This window comes from Aotus nancymaae, unplaced genomic scaffold (genome assembly GCF_030222135.1).
Source record: "Aotus nancymaae isolate 86718 unplaced genomic scaffold, 86718_ANA_hifiasm-v0.15.2.pri h1tg000029l, whole genome shotgun sequence".
NCBI classification, from domain to species: Eukaryota; Metazoa; Chordata; class Mammalia; order Primates; family Aotidae; genus Aotus; species Aotus nancymaae.
Window position 1 is genome coordinate 17,827,654 of NW_026988442.1, and position 12,252 is coordinate 17,839,905.

General features: G+C 44.4%; 1 protein-coding gene across 3 annotated transcripts in view; it reads left to right on the plus strand.

The window, feature by feature from the left end:
- The window catches only part of RPRD1B (regulation of nuclear pre-mRNA domain containing 1B), a 58,762-nt gene extending 52,360 nt beyond the window's left edge, over nucleotides 1-6,402 (plus strand). For 2 of the 3 annotated variants that reach the window (XM_012455040.2, XM_064382426.1), the window contains one exon: nucleotides 3,765-6,402. In XM_012455040.2, the coding sequence (XP_012310463.1) occupies nucleotides 3,765-3,914 (150 nt within the window). In that variant the 3' untranslated portion in view covers nucleotides 3,915-6,402. The remainder of the gene's footprint in view (nucleotides 1-3,764) is intronic. The other variant, XR_010344542.1, reaches the window with a different exon arrangement.
- Nucleotides 6,403-12,252: the final 5,850 nt, after the last annotated feature.

The window sequence follows — 12,252 nt, forward strand, 5'->3', positions numbered from 1 at the left end:
CATACAGGTCTTGAACTCCTGGGCTCAAGTGATCCACCTGCCTCAGCCTCCAGAAGTGTTGGGATTACAGACGTGAACCACTGTGTCTAGCCTGGAGTCACCGTTAATTTTTTTTGTTGGTCCATGGCAAGGTTTACAGATGACTTTGTTTGGAAAGCCTGAATCTGTTTTTAAAAGCAGGGATGAGGAGTAGGAAATCACAGTAGTTACTACTTGAGTCTATTTAGGGAACTATAAAAATTACTGTAGCCTAAATTTGACCTAATCAGATCTTGCCATGAATTCTAGCCTGCTTGCCTCTCTTCAGAAAATTAATCTGGGTCATTTGACTGCCCCAGCTAAGCAGATACATGTTTTAACAGTTTTAAAGGTGGTTGCTACCTGTATTTGACTATTCAGAGTACATACCCAGGCATCCTTACTGATACATTTAAACCTCTTAGCCTACAGGTCTTTTTTTTTTTTTTAAACCGGCCTCAGTGTTTTATGTTTTTTATTTTTTGTGGAGACAGGGTCTCACTGTATTTCCCAGGCTGGTCTTAAATTCCTGGCCTCAAGCAGTCCATCTGCCTCAGCCCCTGAAAGCACTGGGATTAAAGGCGTGAGCCACCGTGCCCAGGCCAGCCTTAATGTTTATTAATCCTTTTCAGTGACAGTCTCACTCTCAGTCTTTATTTCTCTAGTGATGCCTTCTTCCTACATCTGCTCTCACAATAGGCATCCCTGTGAGAAGAGTCACTCAGTGGTAGGAAGAGCCTTGGGCAGGATCTGTCCACTTTCATAGTGGCCTGAAGACAGAGCTTTCAAGTGGAACACATTTCTTTTTAATTAAATGAGTTTCTTTGGTGATGTCCAGAATACAATATCAGCCTAAGCATAATGGAATCCCCCATCCCCACCCCCCCATTCCAAACAGACACAGCTGTTTTTGTTTTTTTGACACAATCTTGCTCTGTCACCCAGGCTGGAGTGCAGTGGCATGATCTCAGCTCATTGCAACCTCTGCCTCCTGGGTTCAAGCAGTTCTCCCTGTCTCAGCCTCCTGAGTAGCTGGGATTACAGGCCTGCACCGCCATGCCCAGCTAATTCTTGTATTTTTTTAGTAGAGACAGAGTTTCGCCATGTTGGCCAGACTGGTCTTGAACTCCTGACCCTTGGTGATCCACCTGCCTCAGCCTCCCAAAGTGCTGAGATTAACAGGTGTGAGCCACCGCACATGGCCACAACTGGGATTTTTAAGAAATTGCCCTGTAGTCCCAGCTACTCGGGAGGCTGAGGCAGGAGAATTGCTTGAACCCAGGAGGCGGAGGTTGCGGTGAGCCGAGATCGCGCCATTGCACTCCAGCCTGGGTAACAAAAGCGAAACTCCGTCTCAAAAAAAAAAAGAAAGAAATTGCCTAGCAGAGAGTTGAACTTAAGGTGGTGTCTAATTAGATCAAAGTGCATTCCATTTTAACTTCAGTGAACATCAGGATGGTCTGATGATAACCCAAGAGTAAGGATCCTTGGATTCTGATCCCAGCTCAGCTGCTAGAGACTCGGTGGTTTTCAGACTGCTCTTGAAGGGCTCCCTCGTTGCCAAGAGTGGATGGCTCTGAGTTGAGGTGGCTTTGTCAGCTTTGGTCAGGGCATTCAAGCAGGGGACAGAAATCCCTGTTTTGTAGTAGTTTTGCTATTTTACCCTTTTTGTACGTACCATTCGGAGAAGTTTATTAGATGAATCCATGTCCAGACATAGAGAATTAGTCGTCTTCATCCTTTATATTAATTTCCCTTGAAGTATATACAGCCAGGAAGAAAAGTACTATGGGAGAAAGGGGGATCGGATCCTCAGATTTGAAAATAGTTTTCAGTTTCAAGAATGTGAAAGGTGACCATTAGCCAGAGTCAGGAAGGTTGCTTCATGTGGCGCGCTCACCTGATGTGATGCTTTAGATACTGTTCTTTCACTCAGCACGTGCTGGGTGCCTTCTATTTGCTGGACACTGCGGAACCTGGTGGATGCTGGGGGAAGCAGATGGGTCTGGTCCTGGCCTCCAGGAGCTTACCAGTTAAATGTGGGAGTCATTGTCATTGTTTCATTTTAGTTGTGCTAAGTTTACAAAGGAAAGAAATGGACTGCTAGGAGAGCTCACACTCCACCCGTCTCTGCCTGAGGAGCTCTCACTGTGGGTGGGAGACCAACTGCCTGCAGTAATGGGGAGAGGATATGCCTGGTTCCCTCCTCTCCTTGCTTGGACTTTTGTCTTAAAACTTGAACTAAGTATTCTTTATTTGGCCTTTTTCCTGCCTCATTATTCTGCCCATTCATTAGCTTCCACCTGCTGACTCTTCAGGTGCGCATCAGGGATCTGGTATCAAGGAATTTAGAATTTGAAAAGAAGTCCCTCACTTTCAGATAAGGAAGAGGGGACACATCCACGGTCACACAGCAGGTTAGAGGCGGAACCAGGACGAAGCCTAGGTCTCTGCATCTCAGCCCAGTGCTTCTTGTTACATTCCTGCACAAAGGGCTTTCTTCATCAAGGGCCCAGCCTCAGGGACTTGCTTATCCTTGCAGAGACACCAAGAGGACAAAAAATAAGCCCTAAGGGGGCCAGCAGCCCCAGACTTCATATGGCCTAGGGTTGTTTTCTATATGTCTCTGCAGATTTATCAGGAGTACCTTTTTCTGGGAGCTGAAGAAAGAAAAAAAATACACCCCATTCCTATCATTAGGGGATTCGTATTCTAGAGGAACATAGGAGTCTCACATGTGTGGAGAGAGCACAGAGCAACCTGCTAGGGGCTCAGGCACACACCCTGTGTGAGGAAGAGCTCTGGAGCAGGAGGAGACGAGAAGTCATCTCCTGGATGCAGAGCAAGGATTCTCCTAGAGAGGAGGAGCCCAGATAGGCAGAGGAGTGGAGGCCAGGTTTTATAGGGCTAGGAGAAGAGAGAGACCCCTCCAGGCTTGGAGGGAATCCTGAAAAAATGGTCCACACAGACACAGAGGACTGGGAGGTTGTGAGAAACACATCTGCGCAGGGGCTGATTTGACAAGACCTTGAGCTCTGCTCCGAAGGACCAGCTTGTGGAGCTAGTGGGGTGCTATGCTTCACTTTCTCAAAGGAGTGGCTTCATGAAAGCTGGGCTTTCGGAAGAGAAGTCTGTTGGCGTTTTAGGAGCCCCAGGGGTCAGGAGACTATTGGAAGGCCTCACCAAGGACTTAGTGCAATTACTCAGTCATGGGATGAGCAGGTCCTGGTCGCAGGGAGTAGCAGTGGGGTATTTTGAGCTTCTGTAGTACTTATTTGCAAAACATGATAAATCTAGGTTAATCTCCAAGCTTTAACATAGAACGCATCACTTTATTGTGTTTTTTCTAGCCCTGTCTAGGTGGAGTCTGGAAAGAAATTGTGAAGCTCAGGTGTCTGTATTTTATTTTTAAGGCATAAACTTACAAATTTTGAAACTTTTGAGAACCAACAAAAAGAGAAGGCAGATACCAAATGTCACTTCTTTTTACTCCAAATCTCAAGTACTAAGTTGAATGCCATTTAATTCATTGTTGCCGGTATTGTACTCTGCGTTCCTTTTTTGATATAAAGTTTTGCCTTTTGAGAGTTTGAAACTCTAGCTTTGCAATATAGCTGAACAGGGTGGGCAGGCTGGTGGGGACAAGGAAGAACACGAGGATGAGAGCAGCTGCCCCAGCTGCAGCAGCATGCCCTGCCCTCAGTGTGCACAGACTTAACGCTGTTGTCTTCTCTTTGTCTCCTTAGGAATACAAACAGAAGCTTGCGCGGGTAACCCAGGTCCGCAAGGAACTGAAGTCTCATATTCAGAGCTTGCCAGACCTCTCACTGCTGCCCAACGTAACAGGGGGCCTGGCCCCCCTGCCCTCTGCTGGGGACCTGTTTTCAACTGACTAGGACAGGTGTCATGTCCCAGATTTCTGTTTGTACCAGCAGAAAGAAGAGGGCAAGTCATGGTTGGAAATAACCTTCTAGCCCCTGGTTCTATCCCTTCTTCCACTCAGCCCCCCAGCCTCAAGAAAGAACCACAGACTCTGATTCTCCTCTTCAGCCTCTTATCTTGAGCACAGTTCAGAACAGCGGCGACTGGAATCCGGTTTATATTCATATTTGCAAAGACTACAGACTTTTTCTCCGACTTTGTATTTTCATGCCCCCCTGTTGGTTTTCCATTCTTGGCTCTCTCCTTATACCTAAGAAGTTAGGAAAGTCATGTGTACTTCTGGAAGCTTTCAAAAGAATGTTGTCTCTCAAGACAGCGTTTTGTCACAAAAGCAACTGCTTCTTTCTGAGCTGGGCTTGTTCAAGTTTGGTGCGGGCTTCCACTGAGGTATTTATCCTGGAGACGTTGGCTTTCCTGGCTACATCTGCCCCAAAAGGTTGGAGCACAGCTGTTGTAGCGTTGCCATACAGAGTTTGCCAAATCTCTGATCCTCCCTTTCCATTCTCCTAGTGATGCACAGTCAAAGATTAGGTGCATTTATTTTGTAAACAGATTGGAGAATCTAGCAATAAGATTCAAATCTAATCTGGAACATAAAGGCACAGTTCAGAGACAGAAAAACAAGGATCACAAGCATGAATTAAAAGTAATGTATTTGCTTCAAGTTCCTAGATACAACCTTCTCAAGCTGCAGTTCTCCACTGCCAGAGCAAGTTCCGAAAAACAGGGTGCCTTGACCCCTGGTGGGTGTGAAGGCAGTTGTTAGGAGTGGCAGGCACTGGTGGACCCCAAAAGATGAAGGCCCCTTACCCAGGTGTGCTGCATCCGGGCTCTGCGTGGGTGTTACTTGGACCCTTTCTTCTGGGAGTTGGGTACACACTAATGTTTAATCCGCTGTCTGGGTGCGTGTCCACGGTATGTGACTAAACTCGAACATCACTGCAAATGGGACGCTGAGCAGGTCTGTCAGGTCACGCCCCTGCACAGGTCCTTGTCCCTACTCAGTGGGGAGTACTTGTGTCAGATGTTATTGACTAGCTCATCTCAGCAGGGGAAGTGGGGAGTCAGAGATAATAATTGGGGGTTTTAATTCTATTATCATGCCAGCTAACGTTATGACTATATAATGTAGTTAGAGACGATTTTTATCTTGCTTGTAGTAAAGGTTCAGTCTGCCAACTGTAGGTCATTCTAATTTGGCAGGCTTATTTTTGACATTGGAAAGGGCAGAAAACAATTTGCCCCAATAATGTAATAGGAGTTATAGACCAGAGGCTGAAGCCCAAACTCTATAAAAAGGAATCCAATGGAGGGGACTTTGTAATGTCCATTAATCTGAGTTGCTTTTTCCAGGATCACCAAAAATTACGTGTAATTTTACATGTTAAACACTTCGAAACGTAACCTATGTTTAGAAAGCATTACGGGCTTCCCTTCCAGAAGCTCTCCTGCTTGTCATGAAGTAAGAACAGGGAAAAGTCATAGCAGATACTCAGCTTAACTCTGTGTAGAACCTGGTAGTGTTTGAGCTGTTATTCAGATTTGAATTCAGACTGTGTGTTGTTTGCTTATTGTCACTGCCTGTTGTTCCGTCACTGTTAATGAGTCTATAAGGTTTTTCTTCCAGAGGCCGTAGGTGACATCACTAAAATGGCAAGATAAATTGTAATCTTTGCTGCTGCTGCACCCCCAACCTCCTCCCCCCCTCCCCCCACCCCCTCAGTGGTGTGCTGCTTTATAGATGAGCGTGTTTTGGAGCAGGCCCATCTTGGACACTATGTTTTCACCAAGGAAGTGAGATCTGACCAGCCACAAACCAGCTAAAAGAGTATGATAGATACTTGATCAGCTAGATGAAAATATAACAGAATGGATTTAGCTCACGGCTCTGTTTTATCCAACTGAATCTTTGACCAGCAATTGGTGCATAATTATTACAGCAAAAGTAAGAAATGAAACTGTAGCAATTATGTAAATGAATGTGTTGGCCTCTTAATACCTGTTACTAGTGAACTTCCTGTGAGGAAGTTAGTTTTTTGTTTTGATGAAATGCTTTTGTTTTTTAAATCTTAATTCTGCTGTCCACATCCTCCCAAAGTGTGCTTACTTCATTTGTTTAATTTAAATGAACCTTCCTCCTTGTATGTATGAATGGTGACTTAGTAGGGTGGGGTGGGGTGGGTGGTTTTTGTTTTTGTGTTTTTTCTTTCTTAGGGCATCAGTAGGCCTCAAAGGACCTTTCCTTTAGGTCATATTCCTCAGAAATGTCAATCTTCCCTTGTTTTTCTTTTTTGTTTGTTTTTCTTAAAGAATATTTTCAAAGCTTAAATTTGTATATTAATTTAGGACTTTATTTAGATGTATAGGCTGTCGTCGGCAGCAGTATATTCTGAAATGTCTCATAGATATATATTTTTGAATAAAGATGGTGGTGTTGAACAAAATCGTGTGATTTTTTTTTCAACCTACCCTGTTACTGAAAACACAGTACTTTTCTTTGTAAGCAGTGGGTGATTAGTAATCACCAATAGAGAATGTGCTGTCTGCACAGAATCTTGTCCCTTGGGAGTTTTTGTGACTGTTAGTGGCACATAAATACTCAGCACTTACACACTATTTTCTGGTTATTTCCAGGGGCTTAATTAGCTTTAATTAGCCAATGCACACAGTACCCATGAGAGGTGCCGCCATAGTTTTACCCTCACTGTACAGAAGTGGGAACTGATGGAGAGAGGCTAAATGACTGTTCCCCAGTACTTCACAGCCAGTCTCTGGCAGATTGAAACTTGGAAGTTCTTTGATTTTAGCACCTTTGTTCATACCAGTAGGCCTCCTGAGAGTTATTTGATTTTGGCAGTACAGGGGAAAGCCACTCTGAACAATAAAAAGATGAAAAATGGGAGATAATTGCAAACCCGTGGTATCTCTCTTAAAAACAGTCATAGCTTTCCTTTCTCCTTTTCGCTTGTACATTCAGTGAATGCGTATTGACTGTATTGCTGGCTAAAGCTCTCCAAATAACAGAAAAAATGGTTTGATTTAGGTCTTTTTGAATAAACGGATATGCTTGGAAGAATCATAAACCGGTCCACTGGGTAATGGCAGCATCTACCAGAAGAAGTGGGGTCATCTGTTTGTCTTATGGTGCAAAAACCTTTGTAGTAGGTGTGGTTCATCAAGACTGCAACCCAAAGAAGTCCAGTATTAGGAAAATTGAGACTGCATTACCCAAGTTCTGTCTTAAAATATAGAAGTTGAATGTTACAGGTGAATCTCAAGAGACAAGATCTCCTGTGTCCCCAGGTTTCATGGCCTAGTTAATTTCTTCGCTCCTACCTATAAATAGTAAGTCCATGATTCTTCTGGTTTAATTGGCACTTCAGGCTACAAAATGACTTGGAGGTCCTCAGAGCTCAAGACGGAGCTACCCAAGAGTTCATGAATCTGTCAAAATGCTTACCCTTTGTGATTAGAGCCATTAACTCTCTGTGTGACCTTCCTGGGCAAGGTATTTTCCTCTCTGGGCCTCAGTTTTCTTTTCTTTTTTTTTTTCTTCTTTTCGAGATGGTCTAACTTTTGCCCAGGCTGGTGCAACCTTAGCTCACTGCTGCCTCAGACTCCTGGGCTCAAGCGATCCTCCTACCTCAGCCTCCTAAGTAGCTAGGACTGTAGGTATCCACCACCATGCCTGGCCTATTTTTAATTTATTAATTTTTTTTTTTTGAGACAGAATTTGGCTCTTGTTGCCCAGGCTGGAGTGCAATGGCATGATCTCGGCTCACTGCAACTTCCGCCTCCTGGGTTCAAGCGATTCTCCTGCCTCAGCCTCCCGAGTAGCTGGGATTACAGGCATGTGCTACCATGCCTGGCTAATTTTGTATTTTCAGTAGAGACGGGGTTTCTTCGTGTTGGTCAGGCTGGTCTTAAACTCCCAACCTCAGGTATCCACCCACCTCAGCCTCCCAAAGTGCTGGGATAACAGGCGTGAGCCACCGCGTCTGGCTGCTTGGCCAATTTTTTTCTTTTCTTGACTTTTCTTTTTTAGAGATAGGGTCTCACTGTGTTGTCCGGGCTGGTCTCGAATTCTTGGGCTCAAGCAGTCCTCCTGCCTTGACCTCGCAAAGTGCTAGGATGACAGGCATGAGCCACCACAGCCAGCCTCAGTTTTCTTATCTGTGAAATGTAGTATTGGACTAAATTATTCCTGGGCTTGCTGCGAGCCCTGAAAGCATAGGATTGTTGTGCTGCATAAGAAGCATACAGGACTGAAGTCTCTGAGAACTCTGGATGGTATATCCTGGGCTCACAGTACTGTTTTTTAGAGAAATGAATAGTATCACCACTGTGCTGTGTACACATAGGAAACCCTGGAGACCACAGTTAGTAAAGATCAGGACACAGGAGACAGCGCCACGACCAGGAAGATGGGAGTAAACACAGTAGTTCACTGCACACAATTTGTGTATGGTTTATTAGGGATCTTTAAGAAAAAGCCATTTGCTAACATGATTTCCTCTTTTACTTTCTCCTGGAATAATTCATCTCGCTAAAGCTCATCTCTCACTGCCACCTCTGTAGGATTTTCCATTTAGAAATCATGCTTCTGCTCTGAGGCACAGATTCAATTAAGAATCCATTATTCTCCTGTACAGTAGGTTGGGATTCATACAGATTTATATAGTGTTGAAAGCCCAGTGTGTTCAATTTTTTTAGACTCTGAAACAGTTATTTTGCATTAAAAATTCATTTCCACCATTGGTTTGATAAATATTAAAATTAGCAGCAGGAAACCATTCATCTAGTATTTTTTGTGAGTAAGAGGCAGCTGTGGTGAGTGATAATTCATGTCTTCTCATCTCTCCCTGTGATGACCTTGGACAAGTCACTCAGCCCTTGGGGACCTCAGCTGCTGCTTACAGGAGATGAGTAGGGTTGGTTATGTAACCTCTGAAGTCCTTTCCAGATCTGAAGTCCTGTCACTAGGTTTTCAGAATGTTTCTTCCTACTGAGAATCAACAAATTCAGCACCTGAATAATGTCCTCCATAGATTTTAAAATACCAGCTGTCTATACAAATTCTTAGTTATGAAATAGATAAATCAAAGTAGTTACAAACATGCTTGTTAATAACTGAGATGTTTGTCAAAAGGGCCTAGTGCTTTGGTACAAATTAGGGGCTCAGTGGTGGCTGTTACTGTGTTAAATAACGAATGCAGGTATTTATAAACACAGGTAGCAAAATTAAAATAGATGTTTGCTGGAAGGAGTAACAGAGACCACATGCCTAGACCATCTGCAGCACTTACAAGAGAGTGGTCAAAAACCTGTCATCCTCAACCTCCCTCACCCACGTTGAAAGTATGGAAAGAATCAGGAGTTAAGGGGTAAAGGAAGAGGATTTGGGGTGAGAATTCTTTGAAAAGAGTCATTGGTGTGTTTGGCGTCTCCCTAGTGGGAGCAGTGGGTGCCACTTACACTTATCTCAAGGCTAGCGGAAAGGGCCTCCACGGAGCTTAGTATGTGTCCCTGATCTGGTGGATTAGACGGACCCCTGCCTGGAAAAGTCTAAAGGTTGAGATGCCGGCGCTGGCTAAGTGTTTGATGAAGAAGCAAGGGAGAAGCTAGGTGCAGCCTCCACTCCTAGAGTTCGTCAGGGCAGAGGATGCACGTAGAACTGGCCTGCATCCTGGGTTGATAGAGCCTGAGCAAGAGGCCAGGGGTTTCAAGAAGATGAACTTCAGATTCGCTGTGCTGAGGAAGGAGTAGAGAGCAAAGAGCCAGGGAGAAAGCCTCACCCCACAAGACCCCAGCTGATGGGAGTGAGGATGGGAAACGGGGGGAAGGGAGGGGAAGAGCCACTCCAAGGAGCTGAGGAGCCGGTGGGGGAAGGAAGCTGTTAACCCTTTCCCCAGCAGCTCCCAGTCACCACCACCACACCTCAAGAAACGACTGTCTCTTGCTGCTTCACTCCCACTGCTCTGTCCCTGCAAGGGTCAGAAACAGTAAACAAGGGAGGCCTCCCTTTCCTGATGCTGGCCTTCCACCCCCAGCAGACCCAGAGACGTCACCTTCACATCATAGGCTATTTTGATTATAACATGGAACTGCACATTTACAGCTCTGAAATGAGACCGCACTGTAAGTGTGATGACAGGAATTTTTTTTTTTTTTTGAGATGGTGTCTCGCTCTGTCCCCTAGGCTGGAGTGCAGTGGTGCGATGCACGATCTTGGCTCTCTGCAACTTCTGCCTCCCCAGTTCAAGCAATTCTCCCACACCCAGGCTCTGGCGTAGCTGGGATTACAGGTGCATGCCACCATGTCTGGCTAACTTTTGTATTTTTAGCAGAGACGAGATTTCACCATGTTGGTCAGGCTGGAATCGAACTCCTGACCTTGTGATCCGCCCACCTCGGCCTCTTAAAGTGCTGGGATTACAGGCATGAGCCACCACGCCTGGCCAGGAATTTTTTTAAATAAAAATGACTAGAAAAGTTATGGAGGCCTGGGTTTTTCTTTGAGAGTCAGAGGATACATTAGCCCCACACATTGGATTTCAAGGGCCGCTAGAGACAAAGCTACTTTGCGATTGCAGTTCCCCGATCCTGCTTGTGGACTGTGGTGGTTACACACACGATTCATTTTAGGACCTTTCATTCTTGGTTCACCTTTCCATTTTTGTTACTTAAAAAGTTTATTTCCACAACCTCAGTTTGTTCATTAATTTGTGAATTCATAATCTTATATATATGTGAACATGTTTTTCAAAAGTGGTAAAATACATGTAACATAAATTTACTATTTTAGCTGGGCACAGTGGCTCATGCCTGTAATCCCAGCACTTTGGGAGGCCAAGGCAGGTGGATCACCTGAGGTCAGGAGTTCAAGACTAGCCTGGCCAACATGGTGAAACCCTGTCTCTACTAAAAATACAAAAATTAGCTGGGTGTGGTAGTGTGCACTTGTAGTTCCAGCTACTTGGGAGGCTGAGGCAGGAGAATTGAACCTGGGAGGCGGAGGTTGCAGTGAGCCAAGACTGTACCATTGCACTCCAGCCTGGGTAACAGAGTAAGACTCCGTCTCTTAAAAAAAAAAAAATACTATTTTAAAGTGTCTAAATCAGTGGCATTTAGCACATCTGTGATGTTGTACAACCGTCACCATGATGTAGTTCCAGAACATTCTCATCCCCCCAACAGGAAACCCTGTACACAGTAAGCAGTCACTCCCGTTATCCCCTACTCCCAGGCCCTGGCAACTACTAATCTGCTTTCTATCCCTATGAAATTGCCTATTTGGATATTTAATATAAATGGAATCACACATTATGTGGTCTTTTGCGCCTGGCTGCTTGCATTTAGCATAATGTTTTTAAGCTTGGTTCATCTATGTTGTAGCATATATTAGAATGTCATTCCTTGTTATGGTTGAATAATATTCTATTGTATGGATATGCCACATTTTATTTATCCATTAGTTGATGCACAATTGGGTTGCTTCTACCTCTTCTCTATAACCAGTCGGGCTGCTGAAAACATTCACATGCAAGTTTTTGGTTGAACACCCATCTTCAGTTCTGCTGGGTATATACCTAAGAGTGCCATTGCAGGGTCACACGGTAATTCTACGGTTAGCTTATTGAGAAACCACCAAATGTTTTTCCAGACTGGCTGCACCATTTTACACTTCCATCAGTGATGTGTGAGCCTTCCAGTTTCTGCACATCCTCCCTGTATTAGTCAGGGTTCTCCAGAAAAACATACATTGAGAAAGGGGAAATATTATTTTAAGGAATTGGCTCACACAATTGTGGAGGTTTGGCAAATCCCAAATCGGTTGGGGTCATCCGGCAGCTGGAGACCTAGGCAAGAGTTGCAGTTCAAGGCAATCTGCTGGCAAAATTCCTTCCTGCTTAGGGGGAGGGCAGTCTTTGTTCTATTAAAGCCTTCAGCTAATTGGCTGAGGCCCACTCAGATTAGGGAGGATAATTTGCTTTACTCTAGATTTAGCAAGTTAAATGTTAATCTCATCCCCAAAGTGTCTTCACAGAAACATCTAGAATAACATTTGACCAACTATCTGGGCTCCATGGCCCAGCCAAGTTGACATGTAAAATAAAATAAAACACCACGCTTGCCAAAACTTGTTATTTTTCATTTAAAAAATTATAGTTGTATTAGTGTTCAAGGGTTCGATTAAAAAATACCACCAACTGGGTAGTTTAAAACAAGAGAAGTTCACTGTCTCACAGTTCTGGAAACCAGAAATCCAGAATCAAGGTGTTTGCAGGGCCA